Source organism: Pipistrellus kuhlii, unplaced genomic scaffold (genome assembly GCF_014108245.1).
Source record: "Pipistrellus kuhlii isolate mPipKuh1 unplaced genomic scaffold, mPipKuh1.p scaffold_m20_p_1, whole genome shotgun sequence".
Taxonomy (NCBI): Eukaryota; Metazoa; Chordata; class Mammalia; order Chiroptera; family Vespertilionidae; genus Pipistrellus; species Pipistrellus kuhlii.
Window position 1 is genome coordinate 18,567,455 of NW_023425404.1, and position 21,345 is coordinate 18,588,799.

Consider the following 21,345-nt stretch of genomic DNA (forward strand, 5'->3'; position numbering starts at 1 on the left):
ACAATTAGTCATTTTATTTAGTTCCCAAACATTTAGGAGTTTCTATGTTTCTGATCATTATTCTGCTAGGTAAGGTGTATACTGGGAAGGAGTTAGACTGGAGGTAGGTACAAGCAAGAGTACTAATCAGATTTCTGTTATTTGTAAGTTGTATAAGTAACTTATTATTAGGCCTTAGATTCCATATAAATAAAGGATGATTTCTAGAACCCATTTAATTTTAACATTAGAAAAATTCAGAATGTTTTAAATTCAAGTCATTTTCATCTTCATATCCTGTATATACAAAATTCGTAGGGATTAAAAATCAAACAAACTAAGTAACTAGTTGTAGCATACAGGCAAGGCCTAGCTATACACTAAGTTTGATAAATCTAGTGAGGCCAACTTTTCACTTTTTGATATATAGAATCAGGCTCTTAAAATCATCCTAATGAAGACAAAACTCACATCACAAGATAAGAGTTTAAATCCATATAGAACCTTTATTTATTTTATTGATTTTTTTACAGAGAGGAAGGGAGTGAGATAGAGAGCTAGAAATGTCAATGAGAGATAAACATCGACCAGCCGCCTCCTGCACACCCCCTACGGGGGATGTGCCCGCAACCAATGTACATGCCCCTGACCGGAATCAAACCCGGACCCTTCAGTCCGCAGACCGACGCTCTACCACTGAGCCAAACCGGTTTCGGCGGTAGCCCAATTTTAGATCTTGTTTAAAGATCACCATTGTAGAAATAGACTTGCAATAAGAAACTATATATTCTATTCTTGATAGAACTTAGGAGAGAAATTTCTTATTGATCTTTATAACTTATAATGCCTAGTATAGTACCTTAATCACAATATTTGTTATCAAATGTTTCCTGAATAAAATGTAAAATTGCATAATCAAATTAGGCCTCACTGTCCTCAACTGTAAAACAGAGATAAAGGTGCCTCATTGGTTCACAAGTTTGGTCCCTGGGTCTGGCAACTTTGTCCAAAATGCAAATTCTCAGGCCCTTCCAGACCTACTGTTTTAACAAGCCTTCTAGGTGAGTCTCAGGCATGCTGAAGTTTTAAGACCTCAGGTTAATGATGAGAATTAACTGAAGTCAATAGTGTGGAATCACTCTAAAAAGTGAAAGGTATATCACACCACCACCATCACCACCACCACCATCATGATCATCATCATCATCATCATCAAAGGAGTAAATTGCATTCCTTGAATAAGCTTAGTGATTTTGCTAAATCCAGATGAAATAAACATAAAAAATGAAATAGGTCATGAAACACTTTTAAAATAAAATATCGTCCTAGATTTTATCTGGATAATGTACAGCATTCATGGATCCAGAGAATAAGATGACTATGAGCCATGAAGTTGTATAAATGATTGATCTGGTTATGTGGCAGTTCAACCCAGAGAATGTGACATCAGGCATCTTACCTGACCAGTGTCCTGTGGAGATGCCATATCGGTCCGTGCAGGTCTCACTTACAGGTCTAAACACAGTTTCCCACCCACCAGTAGCATAACGCCAATTCTGAGACTCCAAGATCAGTGTTCGCTGGGTGCCATATGCAATCATGAAGCAGTAGACCACATGATGGAGTTGACAGCCATAGCCACAGCCTTTGTTGATATTACACACTAGCTTCTTGGCTTTGCTGCAGTCCTTGGGGTTCTGTCAGGGAGGAAGAGAAATCAAGGTGAAGATAAGCTGTACAGAGCAACTTCTCTTCATAGATGACAAGTACATAACTCAAATAAGCCAGGACTGATCCAGTATATTTTATAAGGCAAAGAATCGAGCTTTAAAGATCGAATTTCAAAGAATCTACTGAATATTTTATGTGCACACCTAGGGAGATGGCAGTGAAAAAGAACAGATAGTTGGGAAACACCACAAAACGAACGTGAAATTAAGCAATAACATTTAAACGAATACTATTTTCACTTCTCTATCATGCAGAACCTGCATGATCATCTCTGAACTCAAAACTGCGTACACTGAGATATTTATGAAGGAAGTAAAATAGTTCATTTATTTCAGCTGCAATTTAGCATTCTGAGCTTCCCTTCCCTGATGAAATTGAAGTCATTTTAAAGGAAAAATTATAATATATCTACTAATTCCACCTATCTCCAGAGCTCTAGATGTCATGAACAAAATCATTATGGAAGAAAAGCCACTGAGCAAAAAGATATCTGAGTTAAAAAATTATAAAATGTCAGTCATGGGACTTAAAAAACACCACCACCAATTTTGATAGTTACTAGTAATTTTCACAATAAAATGCAGAACATGTTCTATTTTACTGTCTTGAGAATGTGGTATGCTACTTTTTAATTAAGAGATTCATTTACCTATTTTTATATTTCCTCTGAGATGAATAGAAAGTGCATAAGTCATGTAAGCCAGAACTGAGTCCAGTATATTTTATAAAGCAAAGAATCTAGCTTTATCTGGATAATATACACTTAATACTATCAAACAATGGGTAAAAATGATCTTAGCTAATTCGAGAATTTCTTTTATCCATTCTAATATATTAATTCTGCTGTAATTCATATGAGTTGCTGCTAAACATCCCTAAGCATCTTAGGTCTTTAGATAAAAATTTGTTTTGACAAGGACTCCTTAGCCTGAGAAGTTTTTGAAGCCTTTTTGTCTGAAAGGGAGAAAGAATGTGTGCCTTCAGGAACAGAATCTTCTCTCCCACAAAGCAAGAAGCAAAGTAACTAGTTCTCAATTTATGTGAGACTTGAAGAAAGCAGTCAACAAATCACAAACCTATCACTGTTTTCTAAGGATATTATCTGTTTTGTCAAGAAGAGATCCCTAGAAAACAAAGACTAAGACAGCGAGGCTATAAAATGTTTCTGAAGGAAAAGCTGAGAAGGAAAAGCTGAGAAGAATATGCAATGGTTACTTTCAGAAGAGGTTATTTTTCACATTCCAATGTGCCATGCAGGCTAGCCTTTTTTTTTTTTTTTATCAAAGCAGAACCTATACCAGCGATCTTTAACCTTTTTTATCTCATGGTAAACTAATTAATAACGTTCTGCAGCACACCAAAAAATATATGTTTTTCAGCAGATCTGAGAAAAGAAGGTATAATTTTGATTCATTCATACCATCTGGCTATTGTTGTATTGACTGTTGTCACTTTTTAAATTTGACAATCTACTAGTAGTATGTGGTATATAAAACTGAAACTCAAGGACACAGACAACAGTATGATGGGTATCAAAGGGAAGGGGCTAGTTTTTGTCAATTACCACTGACCCTGGTTGATGTCTGCCAAAAACTTGAAAGCATGTGTCATTCATAAGCAGCAATATATAGAAGGAGTGACTTGACTTGAGGTGGTGAACACACAATACAATATACAGATATCATATTATAGAATCATACACCTGAAACCTATATAATTTTATTAACCAACTAGTGACCCAGTGCATGAAATTTGTGCACATTAAAAGGGGATTAATTAGAGGAAATATTTTAATATTGCTATTTGCCCTTTCTCTATAATACAAGTGTCAGAGATTAAAGAAAATTAGTAAAATGTATATGAAAATCTTCCTCCTGTCAGAGTCTGGGGCACGCTGTGGGACCCAAAGTCCAATCCCCAGCCACCCATGGTGCCTCAAAAATCACATGAGACCCAGTCCCAGCTAGCCCTACCCCCATTGGGAGAGATCCAGACCCAGCCGACCTCATACTTTTCAAGTCTTGCTGGGTGGGGGGCACAGCCTCAGGTCCCCTGGTTCAGTGCCAGGTGGAGGGCACAGCCTCAGGGCCCCTGTGAAGCCCCGCAGGATGGGAGGCACAGCCTCGGGTCCCTCAGCACACGCTCAGGTCCCCTAGCCTGGTGTCAAGCAGGGGGCGCAGCTCCAGGGCCCCGTCAAGCACACCTGGTGGGGGAAGCAGCCTCAGGTCACCTGGCCCAGCACCGGGAGGGGAGGGAGCAGACCTTGAGGTCCCTTGTTAAGCCCTGCCAAGCAGGGGGCACAGCCTGAGGTCCCCTCGGCCTCTGCTGTGGGTGCAACCATCTTGTGTTATGGAAATCCTGCCTCCACTGTGGGCGCAGCCATCTTTGTGACAGCAGAATGGTCAATTTGCATAATCCCTCTTTATTAGGTAGGATGTCACCCCAGTAAGTCAATAAAAAGAATATACAGAAGGGCCTCAATACTAAAAGAAGTTTTAATGATGCTTTAATAGGTAGCTATCCTATCTAATAAAATAATAATATGCAAATTAACCATCACTCTGCTATACCCACAAGCCACATCCACCAGCCAATCAGGAGCAAGTATGCAAATTAACCAAACCAAGATGGCTGCAGCCACGGAGAGAGCAGGAGGGAGGCTTGGATTTCCCTAGCGATGGAGGAAGCCAAGTTTTCTGCCTGCCCTTGCCGGCTTAGGCCTCAAGGCTACAAAGGTTCAATTATAGAAGATATTATAAATAAATCCCAGATCCAGGGCCTCTGCTTGGGTCACCAGGGTGTGTGGCTGGCCTGCAAACCACCACAGGCCCCTTGCCCAGGCCGCCCCATGCCTCTAGGGAACCGCCACCCTAATCCGGGACACACTTCAGGGCAAACCACCTGGCCCCCACCCATGCACCAAGCCTCTATCCTATCTAATAAAAGAGTATTATGCAGATTGATCATCACTCCAACACACAAGATCCTGCCCCCATGTGGACACAAGATGGCCAGCAGGGAAGAGCAATTGGGAGGGACCAGGCCTGCAAACGAGGGCAATTGGGGGCAATCAAGCCTGCACAGGAGGGCAGTTAGGGGTGACCAGGCCAACACAGGAGGGAAGTTGGGGGCAAACAGGCTGGCAGGGGAGCAGTTAGACATCAATCAGGCTGGCAGGGGAGTTATTAGGGAGTGATCAGGCTGACAGGCAGAGGTAGTTTAGGGGTAATCAGGAAGGCAGGCAGGCGAGCATTTGGGAGTCAGCAGTCCTGGATTGTGAGAGAGATGTCCCAAATTGAAGAGGGTGCAGGCTGGGTTGAGGGACACCGCCCCCCCAATGCACAAATTTCATGCACCAGGCCTCTAGTTTTTTATAAAATCTGTTTTTGTTTCTAGTGTGCCCAAAGCACACTCCTTTTTATATTTATCTACCAGTTATGCAAGAATGTAGGCTTATTGTTTTTTTCTATATTGTGATTCTTTTTATCTTTCCCCTCCCTTGCCTCTTATGGCACTCCCTTCTCTCTCTCCTTTCTCTCCCTTTCTCTCTCTCTTACACACACGCGCGTGCACACACACGCACACACACACATACACACTCTTGTTATGTGCATAGATTACAATATAGACCTTTTAAAAGGAGGCTCAGTAGGAAGTAATTCTTAATTCTTATTTGGGAGTGAAAGAAGGGAAAATACAGATTGAAAATGTAACACACACACACACACACACACACACACACCCTTAGTCCACTGGGAGAGAATCTCACTCATTTTTCTCTTCTTCTGCCTTGAGTTTTTTCACTCTCTGACCAGGATAAACTTTTGCTCATTTATTAAATATTTATTAAACCTTTAATATATACAAGGAAACATGGGAGATGATAATCCAATAGAACAAGAAATCATATGTATCAATAGCTACAATGATAGACTATTTGAATGTTTTTAAATTGTGATAAACAAGAAATTAAGAAATAGTATGGACTTCCACTGGGGGGGGAAATCACTTTCAAATGTACTGGAAAGAGATGAATAAAACTGCATTTATGCTAAACCTTGAAAGATATAATTTATTGTGTTTATAAAATGCTAAGAAAAAAGTACTATTTTCATTATTCAAAGGAAAAATAGTAAAGAGCAAAGTAAAACTATGAATTTTATAAATCATATTTATAACATGGGATTTTTGTATATAGGGTCTTCTTAAAGTCAGACTCCTCAAAAGGTACATACATTTTTGCTCATTTCAAGGTGATTACTATTAAAAGTTTTAAAAATATGAGGCAAATTTATCAAACTTGGGACAGCATGCTCTAGTTAAAGAACTTTGCAAAGAAAGGCTTGAGAGACAGTTTTCTCTAATTCAGGTTTTGTTATTAATTCAATTTTGTGATTTTGCTTCAATTTGTTAATTTTAAATTGTGACAAAAATGACCTCCTTCCACAATCTTTGCCCCCTGCTCACCCATTCTTCCTTCTCAAAGATACTATGAAAATAATGATATACTATATGCTCAAAGATAACTCAAACATCTCATTTATTCTCATAATTTTACGAAACATTATTTCACAGTGGATAAATACAATACCTTTTGTATTTAGTGCTCAAGGTGGCCCAACCATGAGCCCTTTATAAGCTAAGTATTATGTAACATTTTTTACAGTTATTATTCTGCAACAAAGATATCACCATAGTGTATATGAATTAAAAAGTAAGGACTTAATATAGGGTTCTTTTGTATTCAGTTTCCTTTTCTTCAGTTTGTACTTTTTTAAAAACAATTTCTGAGGCATTTCTTCTGATACTGTTAGTTCCCAAGAATGACCCTATCTCAACAGAACTGTCCTATACTAATAAATCAACATTGGGAAGTACATTTAAATCAATCTGACTCTAAGATGGAACATTAAGGGAAGCAGCATCTCTTAAACCTAAATGATTACTAATTCACTAAAGGTACCATCATTATGTTGAAATGTTTTACTATTTTACTTTAAAATATCAAAACTTACTGTTGGACATGTTTCAAATTAGGAAATTTCTACTTTGCTAAAAAGATAATAATTTTCAATTGACTAGTAAACAACAGCCATTATTATATTACTTTGACACTGCTAGGATTTAGAGGTTTCCACTACTTTCATTTAGTAAATTAGTAGTAATTATAAGTTAATGATGTAATATTATGAAATGGCACTGATTCCATGGCTTTTAAATTAAATCATAGATAAAGCCTTTTGTCATGACTATTTACATTTTCCGTTCACACAAATAAAAGCCTCTACAGAGGAGAATTTTCCAGCCACAATATAATTTCCCTCATTTCTCTGACTAGTAATTATAGAGTAAAACATTGCACAAAAAGGCTAAGTTAAAAACAACAAAAATTTAGTCAAAATAAGCTAAATGTACTATTTCCAGGCATCTCTTACAAGTAGTAAATGTTTAATAAACTATTAGCTCAACTGAACTTCATGTACACAGACAAAAACAATGCAATTTTTTTTGTTACAATACTTAAAATCAACTCTTAGCCAATTTCAAGTATGTAATACAGTATTATTAACTAGTCAGCAGGCTGTACACTAGATCTCTAGAACGTATCCCACATAACTGAACCTTGTACCCTTGATCAACACCTCCCAACACCTCCCATTTCCTCCACCTCCTTGCCTCTGGTAACTACTGTGCTACTCTTTATAAATTTGACTCATTTAGATTACACATGTGAGATCATGCAGTATTTGTCTGTCTTATATGACTTAGCATAACGTCTTCCAGGTTCGTTTTTGTTGTCACAATTTTTCTTCTATTTTATGGGTGAATAACATTCCCTTACACACATACACACATTTTCTTGATCCATTCATCTATTGGTGGTATGCCACATTATTTATAATAACCAAGATATAATCCCATATCTTGGTTATTATAAATAATGTTGCAATGAACCTAGGAATGCAGAAATGATTTCATTTCCTTTGGATATATACTCAGAAGAGGGATTGCTGTATAATATGGTAGTTCTATTTTTCAGGGGTTTTTTTTAGGAACTTCTATATTTTTCCATAATGATTGTACCCATTTAAATCTCCACCAACAATACACGAGAGTTCCCTTTTCTCCACATTCTCAACAAATTTGCTATCTTTTGTCTTTTTTATAGTGGCCATTCTATCAAGTATAAGGTGATATCTCATTGTGGTTTGCATTTCATTGATGCTTAATAATCTGTTGACTACTCCTAAGTCCATATTTTCATTATGGTGTTTTGTTTTGTTTTTCTATGAAGTCCCTTATATATTCTGGATGTTAACCCCTTATCAGATACATGTTTGCAAATATTTATTTACTCCCACTCCATGGGTTACTTTTTCATTTTGTTCATTGTTTTGTTTGCTGTGCAGAAGCTTTTCAGTTTGATGTAGTCCCATTTGTTGATTTTTGCTTTGGTTGCTTGTGCTTTTGGGGTGTGTGTGTGTGTGTGTGTGTGTGTGTGTGTCACTGCCAAGACCAACATCAAGGAGCTTTGCCCTATGTGTTCTTCTAATCTTTTTATGGTTGAAGAACTTACACTTAAGGATTAAAAACTGGAACTTTGGGAATCCTTCCAGCTCCTCTCTAACAACATTCCTTCCGTAGGGAAGAGTTAATCCCTAGATAGATACCTCCTATTAACAAAGAGAGGTCAGGAAATAAACAAAGGAATGAGCCAGGTAAGTTAAATTTTAACATGTTCTTTGCCTGATCTAATCATAAGACTAAACAATTTTTAATTTGTTTTTAAAAATTACGATATCTAGCTTTATGTTGGTAATGAAGAAAAGATTCATCAACAGTGGTGAAAGCCTTTTAAGCATATTGGAAACAATTTGATTTTATTTCTCTAAAATTATTTTCAGAACCAAAGCAGAAAAGGTAATAAAACAAATAAGAGAACTGAAGTACTCTATCGTGGTAATTAAAATGAAGACTCTGGGCATAGTTAATAATCATGAAAAAAACATACCTTGAAAAGCATCCTTATTTTTAAAAGTCAAGACCAGAAATTATTGTCTCTTAACATATTAAACAGGAATATTTTCATAGCAAAATTAAGATGGTATGGAGTTGTTCTTTCCACCCCTCTAGCAGAGAACAATGGGTTGCAAATAGTAAAGACAACTCAATAGCTGTGGCACAAGTAAGTAAGTTACTAAGTGCTTTAGGAAATCCATTTCCCTGTAGGTATTTATAAACCTTTAAGTGTGAAAACTTAATGGAAAAAAGATATCAAGATACATATTTTACAGACTGTTGTCCTGGCAGATGAAGCAAAGATAGATAGTTACTATACAGTTACAGAGAAGGAAGGCTTACTTCCTAAGTACTGCAATAATTGGCCTGTTTTGCTCTTTGCCTAGAAGTCTCTATTGAATATTTTAATACCCTCCTACCCCCCCCAAAAAAAAAATTCTACAAATTCAGTAGAATGCAAGAAATAAATGTGGCGCATTTCTTCCACTCAGGGTCTTTGAGACAGTATCTTTGGGTGTTCCTCTACTCCAGGGTGAACAGATGTGTACACCAGAGCAAACTTGGTAATATTAGCATGCTTAAAAATTAAGGTTGAATTTCAGAAACCTCCTCCACTATCATTTTATTTAATAGGACCCAGTAGGCTCTCCTTCCTCAAAACCAAAACACAGGATGACATGGCAGATACTCTTTAAAAAAAAACAAAACAAAAAAAACAGGGGTGAAGAGGAAGTATGGGAAAGGGGAAAGAAAGGAATGAGAAAAGGGGAGGGGGGGATAGGGAGAAAGAGAAAAAAATGGGGAACAGGAAAAGAGGAAGAAGGGAGAAAGGAGAAAGAAGGAGAAAAGTAAAAGCAAGCTCCAGAATGGCTAGCCCTGTTTTACATAGGATCAAAAGATGAAGGATAGGGTGGGGGCGTCATGAGGGTAAAAAGGGGGCATCTATAATACTTTCAACAATAGAGATAATTTTTTTAAAAGATTAAGAAGATAGTAGACACAACAGAGAAAGCCTGGGTTGAAACTTTGCTCCTGTGCAGAGGCTGCTACAGATGTTTTGTTATCTTTAATAATAAAAACATAATATGCTGATTAGACAGAGCTGCAGTGGGCGGGCGGGGCCATGGCAGAGGCGGTAGAGGCCCCTGGCCATGGTGGAGGTGGACGGGGCCTGGGCCAAGGCCCTTGCACGAATTCTGTGCATTGGGCCTCTAGTGTTAAATAAAAATCAGAGTAATTTATACTGTTTTGCAAAATGCTATTATTCTTCGTGATACTACTGGTACTTATAGCACTTGTCTACAGAATGAGTCACCCAGCCAGGGCCTACAAGTAATTACTTGGGATTTACCTGTAGACAGACAATCATGTTACCTGCAAATAGGGATTTTTTTTTTCCTAGTACATAAGCCAATTTTTCTTTTGTCTTATATTACTGCATTGCATAGAATTTCCAATACTGTGTTGAGTAAGAGTGGTGATAGTAGTAATCCTTGCCTCATTCCTAATATTAGGGAAAAAGCATTTAGTCTTTCATCACTAAAGGTGATGTTACCTATAGATTGTTTATAAAACCTGTAAGCTGTGATGGCATCTGGTCCCGGACTTTTGTATGTTTGGAATTTTTTGACTACCACTTCAGTTTCATTGGTAATAATGGGTCTGGTTTATATTTTCTAATTCTTGTTGGTTCAGTCTTACGAGGTTATATGCTTCTAGAAATGTATCAATTTCTTTTAGATTGTCAAATTTGTTGGCATATTATTGTTTGTAGTATTCTTTAATAATTCTTTGTATTTCTGTTCTGTCAGTTGTAAACTCTTCTTTTGTTTATCATTTTATTCTATTATTGTCTGAACAGGTTTGGCTAAAGTTTTGTCAATTTTGTTGAACCTTTCAAAGAACCAGCTTAGTATCATTGTTCTTTTCAATTGTGTTTTTTAATTTCTATTTCATTTATTTACATTCTGTTCTTAATTATTTTCTTCTGTTAGTATGTTGTTCTTTTTCTAGTTCTTCTAGGTGTAAAATTAGGTTGTTTATTTGGGACTTTTTTGTGTTTCTTGAGATAGGCCTGTACAGCTATGAACTTCCTTGCTAGCCTGCTTTTTGCTATATCCCATAAATTTTGGAAAGTTGTTTTCATTTCTATTTATTTCAAGACAATTTCTGATTTATTGTTTGATTTCACTTTTGATCCATTGGCTTTTTTTTAGGAGCATGTATATTTGTGTGTTTTCCAGTTTCATGTCTATAGTTGATTTCTAGTTTAATGCCATAGTGGTTAGAAAAGATGCCTGATATGATTTCAATCTTCTTGAATTTACTGAGGTTTGCTTGTGGCATAATATGTGATCTATTCTAGAGAATATTCTATGTACACATGAAAAAAAATGTGTATTGGATGGAATGTTCTATAAACATCTATTAAGTAAATCTGGCCTCAAATAATATTTAAGTCTATTATTTCCTTATTAAATTTATATCTAAATGATCTAATAAATTAGAAAAGTTTCAGTTATTTCTTCAAATCCTCACGCTTATATCATTCTCCTTATGGAACTCTAGATACAAACATAAGAAAATGTTATAATTGCCCAAAGGTACTATGGTCCCTGAGGCTATGTTTATTTTTTTTCAACTTTCAGTCTCTCTGTTATCAGACTTGATGATTTCTATTGATTAACTTCAAGGGCACCAATTCTTTCTTCTGTCATAGTTATTCTACTATGAGACAATTTTTTTTACCTTGGTTATTATATTTTTTAGTTCTAAAATTTTCATTTTTTCTCTCCCTTGTATCTATTTCTTTTCTGAAACTTCCTATTTTTTTCCATTTGTTTCAACTCTGCAATTTGCAGTATTTCCCAAACTTTTGACATCTGTGTACCCTTTCTATAATTTTCGTAATGCTGTGTACCCCTTGTACTCATGAGAACATAGAATTAGGCGCAGCTAAGCACGGTGCAGTGCATATCCCCACCAAACTCCAGTGCAACACGTACCCCCACCAAACTCTTCCCGTACCCCTGGGGGTACGCGTACCACACTTTGGGAAACACTGGAGTAGAGCATTTTTATTATTACAGCTTCTTTAAAATCCTTGTCAGATAATTTCAATATCTGTGTCTCATCTCACTGTGGTATCTGCTGATTATATTTTTTTTATCTAAAATTTTCCTGGTATGATGATGAGTATTATGTTATGAAACTCTGCTTTCCATTTTAGTAGGCAGTCAAACTTTAGATTCCTAGATTACTTTTATGGACTGTGGCTCAAATGTCAATTATATGTTAAAAGCCTTTTCAGTGGTATTTTGTTCTGCCCCAAATATGGGCTACCTAGTGGCCATTCTGAAGCCTGAATGGTATATCATGCCAGCGTTCACCAATCAGACCTCTTTCTGTAGTGATTCTGATCAGTTTCATGCATGACATTCAGAGGTCTGCCAGGGATTTTAAACACAGATTTTAAAAATCCCTTTCTCTAAATCCCTCCTCATCCTCACCCTCCCTCAACTCAAGCTGTAGTAGGTAGGGAACTGCCTCAGTTTGCAGTGTGGCAATGGTGGGCTTTGTCCAAAGTCTCTGCAATGCAGTTGGGAGAGGGAGGGGTGCCTTCATTATGGCAGGGCAGGCATGGTGACAAGGTTATATGCTCAGTCTCCACAGCTGTGGCACCCAAGGAGGGTAGAGAAGCAACTTTTCATGATGTTCCCCTGGAATAGGGTAGATAAATATTTTTAAAAATCTTTTTTTTTAATGTTTGTTTTTTGTTCCATCTACTGGTTGGAAGATTCTAAGATACACAGGAGGCAAAATAAACAAAGCACATGAAATTCACTCTGTACAGGATTTCTTTTTGTTGTAATTCGCAGGAAGAATAGCATATCATGTTTCCACAACTTCTTATCCAGAAACAAAACCCTGTAGTTTAAGCCTACCACATTTTCAAACATTTAATGCACATTTAACTCTCATCTATAATGCTACTTGCTTATTGGAAAACTAAGTATTTTGTGTTCCCAGTGACATTTGCTCATATAAGTTCCATTTAAAAATGATAAACCAACTTTTATTCAACAATTCAAATTCTAAGAACAATATAGAACTATCTTTTTATGTAAAAGAACAACATAACATTTGTTTGAAGAAAAGAACTATAATTAACACTTAAAGAGATTATTTAAAGCCTCTATGGAAAAGAGGCTTTGAACACAGGAAGGACTCACATTTACCAGCTTTCTCTAAGAGTTCAGCTTTATTTACTTTTTCACCTATTAGAAAAGTACCAAGGGCAAGGTAATAGATCCTTTGGTTGCAAAGCCAAATCCCTAATCTTTTAAACATAATAAACCTCTCACATGGCATACTATAAAAACCCTCTCCTTATTTCCAATGATATTTACAGCCTCGAGGTATGGTTTCCTTTACTAGCCCTGACACTTCCAAATCCAAGCCCAGCCACTCCAGGGGAAGATGATTCAGACCAAAATTTAAAATAAAACAAACAAACAAAAAGCACCCCTCCAAATAAGCAAACAAACAAAAACCCAGAAACTTCAGGAAGATCTGAAGAAGAGAAAAACCCAACGCCACAGGGCTATGTTATTGGCAGAATGTTAACTACACTTCTTCCATCAATCCTAGCTAGCCTCTGATATGCATTAACTTGATAGAAGAAATTATGGTGTGTGTGCATGTAAAAGTGTTGGGTTTTTATAGGTGATACTAGTGGTTCGGTGCATGGAATACGTGCACATTAAAAGAGAATTCGAGAAAATATTTTAATATTGCTATTTGCCCTTTCTCTATAATAGAAATGTTAGAGATGAAAAAAAATCAGTAGAATGTATGTGAAAAAGGAACCCTCGTGCACTGCTGGTGGGAATGCAGACTGGTGCAGCCACTGTGGATAACAATATGGAGTTTCCTCAAAAAATTAAAAATGGAACTCCCATTTGACCCAGTGATCCCACTTCTAGGAATATATCCCAAGAAACTAGAAACATGAGTCAGAAAGGATATATGCACCTCTATGTTCATAGCAGCACAATTCACCATAGCTAAGATTTGGAAACAGCCTAAGTGCTAAGATTTGGAAACAGCCTAAGTGCCCATCAGCAGATGAGTGGATTAGAAAATTGTTGTACATCTACACAATGGAATATTACACTGAGGTAAAAAAGGAGTTCTTACCATTTGCAAAACATGGATGGAACTGGAGAGCATTATGCTAAGTGAAATAAGCCAGGCAGAGAAAGATAAATATCACATGATCTCACTCATTTGTGGAATATAATGAACAATATAAACTGATGAACAAAAATAGATCCAGAGACAGAGAAACATCAATCAGAACATCAAACCTCAGGGAAGATAGGGGATGGTGGGAGTAAGGGGGAGAGATCAACCAAAGGACTCATATGCATGCATATAAGCCTAATCAATGGACATAGACAACAGGGGGTTGAGGGCATGAATGGGAGATAGAGGATAATGGGAGAATAAGGACATATATGTAATACCTTAATCAATAAAGAAATAAAAAGAAAATTTTTTTCTAATCCATTTCATTAAACTAGTGAAAAAGCATTCTTTTTAAAAGAGGTGCCATGCTTAAAAATACATTGGGAATAAATATTCCAGTTATAGAAAAGACATTCCTTAAAAATATATGTTTAATTTGGGGGGAATGAGAGAAAGGACTCTTATTCACCTCTAACCAGAGAAGATGAAGCACGAGTGACTTCTAAGATGTTAGAAATACAGCTTCTGACTTAAAAACTTCTAGAATACACAGAAAAAATGACCATGAATATATTAAATAATTAACAAAAATAAATAATAAAAGAAAATTATTTTTCTATAACTTTTTTTTTACTAAGACTTCTACTGTCTTCTTGAACATTAAAAATAACTTTTCTTTTTTCTGATGGAAAAAAGAAAGCATAAAATATTTGTTAAATAGTAATACTTGAAATTGAAGTTAAGGCTGAAATAAAATGCTGTTTTACTATAGCCTAAAAGGTTAACAAAGCCAATGTAGTTTTAATTCATTAATATGACTTCAAAGTGAAATTCTCCAATATAGAAAAAGAGAAATCAGCACAGAAAGGATCAAATTTGCACTAGAGGTGAAAGTACTTGGTCACTTAAAAACCAAGAGGGGAAAAAAAACTAAAGCAGTGTCTTGCTACAGTGTGGGGAGCTGAATTATGAGCAAAGCTTAGTTTAAATATAAAATTTTGTTGCTAAAAATTTAATAAAAATGTGGAAATGTAAGAAACTCAGAAACCATAGCTATTTCCATTTTAAATGAGAATGATAGCTCTGCACCACCAGCTGTTTACAGTTCACTGAATGAGGTTCTAGTTGATAGGAGATAATTACCTCTTCCCTACAGGAGGCAAAGAGTTTCTATTTCTACAGACACCTCTGATGAATGGCCTCGGGAGTATGAGACCAAGCCAGCATGCCAAGATCAGTTTGGTTTTAATGATCTCTTTAAACACTTGATTTTTCTATTTTTCTCTATTTAAGTATAAGAAAATGTGCACCTTAAAATATACAGAACCCAGCCCTTGCTAATTCGCTGCCTTTAACCTTAAAAGGAAAGCAGTGATTGTACACAGAAAGTATACGATCAATAGTATTGAAAAGAACAGGCATGGTAATTTCAACCCAAGTGTTGAAGAATTCTACTTACTAATACTGTATTCCCCTGAAAACTATTCCATCTGTAAGTTCCTGTCAGTTAATGATGCCTCCATATCTCCAGTCACTTCATCTCTTGAATTACTTCGAAGGGCCTATCAATTCTATCTTTCCAGTCTTTCTCAAATTTGCCTCTTCACTTCCAATGCAAAAGGCCACATACCACAATATTTCTCACTTGCTGTATGGTGCTCAGATCCTAAATGGTCTCCTTGCTCTAGTCTCTTCCAATACTAACACAGTTAACCCAAAATACTACTTTCACATTAATATCACTAAAGCACTCTCATCATGTCACTCTTATCTGGTATGTATAACTTCTGGCAAATAAAGAAAAAAAATCAAAAGTAAATCAATCTCTCCCCACAAATATGTAAGACTGGGTATGAATATTAATAATTTAAAAAGAACAATAAAAAATGAAGAGAATAAATTTAAAAGCATCTGGAACTTGGGGTTTAACATTGATTTTTTTTTCTTTGCTATTTATGTTAAAATGATTTTTATGCAATAAATGAAATATTTCAGTAACCACTTTCTACTTATATATCATAAAGCTTAACCTGCACCCAAGGACCTCTGAATTCTGGCTACCAAACCTACCTTTTTTTCCAGCTTATTTTTCATCCCTCCTTTCATATAACCCCAAACTCCAGACAAACTAAAATATCCCTTATCTCACTGGGTTCCTATATCGCCCTTTCCCAGCTATGGGTCATTACTCACATCATATGCTCCAACTAGTGTGTTCTTCTCTTCCACTCAGTGTCTAAATCCTACCTAATTACCCTTTACAGCTTAATTCCAATAATACCTTTTCACAAAACTATCCCTAACATCTTTCTCCACTGAGGATTTCATCTATATTTCTCATATAAAATGTACACCTTTCGCCAAAACTGGTTTGGCTCAGTGGTAGAGCGTCGGTCTGCGGACTGAAAGGTCCCAGGTTCGATTCCGGTCAGGGGCATGTACGTTGGTTGTGGGCACATCCCCGGTAGGGGGTGTGCAAGAGGCAGCTGGTCGGTGTTTCTCTCTCATCGACGTTTCTAGCTCTCTATCTCGCTCCCTTCCTCTCTGTAAAAATCAATAAAATATATATTTTTTTAAAATGTACACCTATTTTGCATAATTGTGTGTGTGTGTGTGTGTGTGTGTGTGTGTGTGTGTAAGAAGTAGCCCCCTTTAGGGCAGAGGCCTTGTTTTAGCCATCTTTGTATTCCACTTGAGGCATCACAGAAAGTCCGTCTGAATAAATATGTAAAATAAGTAGACTCTCAAAAAGCTAGGGCTAGGAAGACCAGAAAGTAAAAGGAACTCTCATTTTTAGTTTTATTATGATTTCCCTTCTTTTTCACTCTAGTTTATTTCTTAACCTAACCTTCTTACCTGAAGATATGTTATTCTCCGCTGGACCAGTTCTGTCAAATCTTTGGCCTCTTTTTCCCGCCAATCACCTGCTCCATCTGTTTGACTGAGGTAGTATAGGTCTGTCATTATGGACCTAAAAAGAAAACAACATTGGAAGTCTTACTTTTTTGCGCTTTCTCATAGGATTACACAAACATAAGAAGAGTCAAATTCTTCATAAAGATTGATGCTTATACCGATGCGAATACTAAATTCTTATTTTCTATCAAGGCTGTGAAATCCAACAATTAGCCTTACTGGTAAGAAAAACCTACTCCTCTTCACCCCCAGCCAGTCAGCTATACTTATTTTCCAACAAGAGTACTACAGAGACTACGGGGAAGTAGATGCTTATAGCAATCCATCAATCGATCAATCAATAAATAGATTAACATAAGGGAAAGAAATTAAATTGGTACCAATATTTGAACATTTCCTTTGTGTTCTCGCTACTGTCATTTCCTATCCTCTATTAAATTTTATTTATACTTTAATGCTGAGTGGCTGGAAAAAGATCAGAGAAAAATTTTGAAACAGCTCTTAAACAGTAGTTTAAACCAAGGGTTAGCAAACATTTTTCTATACAGAGTCAGATAGTATATATTTTAGGATTTGTGGGCCTCTACTGTTTAAAAGTAGGAGAGCTGCCATAGGACATTCAAGGAATGCTTATAAGGATGTGTTTTTTGCTTGTGAAAATTATAAAGTTAAAAATTTGTTTCTATTTGTCAGAAAAGTATATAATATAAATAAAGTTTATATTATATACACATACATACACTTCTAGAATTCACCAATAAAATGATATTAAGTAAAAAGCATAAAACAGTAGCTGGAGGTTCAAAAAATACTTAGAGAAAATAGATGTAATGTTAAATAATGAGAACAACAATTAACAGGTATTGAGTTCTTACTTATTGGCCAGATATTTATTTTAGGTGCTTTACATTATTTCATGTAATCTTCACAGCTGCCTTATGAATTAGATAAGGAATGTAAGGCACTAAGAGATTAAAGAATTTGCTCAAAATCATAAAGTTCAGAAACAAAGAGTGTGAATTCAAATCCAAGCAGTGTGATTCTGAAATTTAGGCTTTTAACGGCTGCACTAACAAACATCAGGAGTACAACAATGTGGACTCTGTTCAATGTAACTATGCAAAATCAGAAAAGAAAGAGCATTGGGAGCTGGACGACCTATTTCCCAATTTTGGCTCTACCTCTTAACTGACTCTGTGTTCTAGGAAAGTTATTTTGACATCTCTAAGACTAAGTTACTTCATTTTAAAGTAAGTATAGTAAAATGATTAATGTTAATACATACAAAGTAATAAAATATATTTGGTGGCTATTAGCTATAGACTGAATATCTGTGTCTCCCCCCAAAATTCGTATCTTAAAAAAGGCTAAAACCTAATATAATAGTATTAAAAGGCAAGGTCTTTGGGAAGTGCTTAGGTCATGAGGTTAGAACCCTTGTGAATGGGATTAATGCTCTTATAAAAGAGACCCAACTGAATTCCTCGGCCTCTCCTACCATGTGAGGTCACAATGAGAAGGCACTGTGCTGTGGATGAACCAGAAAGAGGACCCTTACTAGCCTCCAGAATTTTCTGGTGCCTAGTTTGGACTTCCCAGACTCCAAACAAAATTGATAAATAACTTTTGTATGTATAAGCTACCCAGTATTTGGTATTGTTATTATAACAGCCTATAAAGACTAAGACATTACTATTTATACTAGAACTATAGAGGCCAGGTGCACAAATTCGTGCACGGGTGGGGTCCCTTGGGATGGCCTGTGGGGATCAGCCCCACCCAGCTCACACCACAAGGCTCAGAGCCCCAGCTCCTGCCCCCAGCCTCGAAGCCCCGCCCAGCACCCCACTGTGGCCTGGTGTCACCCCATCACCTGCTACACGATTCCGCCATGGTCCTGCTCTCATTGGGGCCCATTGGGGCTGGCAGTGCCTCCTCTGCCACCCCTGCATTGCCAATGCCTGCCATGTTGCATGCTGCCCCTGGTGGTCAGCATATGCAATAGCGAGGAATCGAACACCGAGTTTGAATAATTCACATAGTAGGCTTTTTATTATATAGTTAGAATGCCTCAGTTGTTTCAGTGTTTTTATCTTGTTTGTAAAGAGTATCTACTAATAATTCTACAACTAAAAGGAAGGACCCATTGGATGTGACAGTAATATGTGGTACTAAAAGCCAGTCAGAAAAATAATCCAAAACCCACTGCCTTATACATCCTGAAGGAGATTAATCAGTGAGGACTCATTTAGCATATGATGAAACCAGCCCTCAACAACTGCAACTTATCTAAGCAAACATGACACAGTCCCAGTTCTCTTTACTCCTGCTTCTTAACTAGATGTTAAACCATTTAGTAACAAAACACTCTTCACCGCAGAAAAACTAAAGTCTTATTTACTATCATAGAAAACTACTAGAACTTTACATAATTAACAGAGAATACTTGATAACAGGCCCTTTGAATAAAGCAAAACTATTAATATAAAATTAAGAATCATAGCCACAGTTTAGAATATTCACCCAACTTACAGTAGAACAGCTTTCACAAGCTTTAGGACAACAGGGTCATGTGTTGTGAAGCCTGTTAGGCATCTGTTTAATGTGTCAATATTATCCACACACAGGATACTTCACAGCTTTACTATTTCCATGTGCACCCTTTAAACAGGACAAGATACTTGACACTTAATTTTTTAATATTTCTTACTCTCACCTAAGATACAAAACATTTTCTTTTTATAAAAAAAAATTAGTTGAAAAAAAATACACAAACCTACAGCTTACTGGTTCCTTAAGAAATTAACTTGCAGTCTTACACATACACTGAACCTTGGTTCAACTTTTAAGTTTTTCCAAATTATTGTACAAAACTAAAGCTCCTACGAACTATTATGTAGCCTCCAGTTACTGGGGAAAAAGTCATTACCCACAGGAAACTATGTGAGTTGATCATGGAAACACGTAAGCAGTCTTTTTTATAAGTCTTTTTCCTACCATTCTCATCACACTCATTATTATTTATATCTCATGGATTTTATCATATCCAAATGTGGTCATTTGCTTTTTCCTACTCATACAATAGAAGTGATCACAAAACGTGTTGTAAATCTCAACATTAAATGGCAATATTGTTTCTCCCTGTAGTAAAGTGGGATAAATAACCAGGCTAGCTCTGACCAGTTTGGTTCAGTGGATAGAGTGTCGACCAGTGGACTGAAGGGTCCCAGGTTAAATTCCGGTCAAGAGCATGTACCTTAGTTGGGGGCACATCTCCAGTAGGAGGTATGCAGGGCAGCTGGTCAATATTTCTCTCTCATTGTGTTTCTAACTCTCCATCCCTCTCCCTTCCTCTCTGTAAAAAATCAATAAAATATATTTTTTTAAAACACACACAGGCCGAGACCAGTTTGGCTCAGTGGATAGAGCATCGGCTCGGGGACTGAAGGGTCCCAGGTTCGATTCTGGTCAAGGGCATGTACCTTGGTTGCGGGCATATCCCCAGTAGGGGGTGTGCAAGAGGCAGCTGATCGATGACTCTCTCATCAATGTTTCTAACTCTATCTCTCTCCCTTCCTCTCTGTACAAAACCAATAAAATATATATTTTTTTAAAAAACACACACAGTTTACCAGCATTAAACATATACATAAACATAAGACAAATAGCACTGCATTTCATTGATAATAATAATCATATAGCCTCAAAAAGGTAAAAACTACTTTAGATCTAATTTGGAGAGAAAAATTCTCTGAAATATACAAGTTGGCATAGTTTATGCTTTCTTACTGTAGTAGTCAATCCATTCCTTTACCATTGGAAATGAAAGCCCAACTTTGTATTTTTTTAAAAAATTAGAACAGTGAATCATAAAAGTGAATGTTTTTACCAAGTTACATCAGTACTAAGTCTTGGCAATTATTCATATCCATCCCAATCCGTCTAGAAAGTGGAATAGCCAAGATGTCTAGAAAGCCAAACACCAAAAACGAACAAGCAAACAAAACATACAAATGAAAAAAAACACAACAGTCAACTAACATTAAGTTTGCTTTCAAATATTTTTTTCTTAGACTCCCCATTGGAGATCATGTAAGGAAGACAAGCCCAGAAATGATGTCAAATTCAAACTAGTGCTTGGAAGATTCAATAATGATTTAGAAGTTACCATCCTGCAGTTTATCATCTTTTGGACAGAGATGTGAGAATAGTCAAACAGAAAGTTTCAGTTTTGGCCCACTATTGGGAACCATAGTAACTGAAAACAAATCTACTTGGTTTTCAGTGACTCCACTCTGAAATCAAATCTCCTAAAAGTGACATAAAAGCTGAAAATCTTGCTGTCTTGGTTTTGACTATGAGATAACAAAAATTTAGAAGGTGGATGGTAAATCTAAAAGTCTGGTATCAGGTCAGGTCAAAGCCTGGGAAATACAAACTCAGGCTAAG

At 36.6% G+C, this 21,345-nt stretch overlaps 1 protein-coding gene across 7 annotated transcripts in view; it reads right to left on the reverse strand.

Annotated features, from left to right (window-relative positions):
• The window catches only part of FUT8 (fucosyltransferase 8), a 178,288-nt gene that overhangs the window by 42,482 nt on the left and 114,461 nt on the right, over positions 1–21,345 (reverse strand). For all 7 annotated transcript variants that reach the window (XM_036434118.2, XM_045579651.1, XM_045579646.1 and 4 more), the window contains 2 exons: positions 16,837–16,951; positions 1,439–1,676 (listed from right to left, as the gene is read on the reverse strand). In XM_036434118.2, the coding sequence (XP_036290011.1) occupies positions 1,439–1,676; positions 16,837–16,951 (353 nt within the window). The remainder of the gene's footprint in view (positions 1–1,438; positions 1,677–16,836; positions 16,952–21,345) is intronic.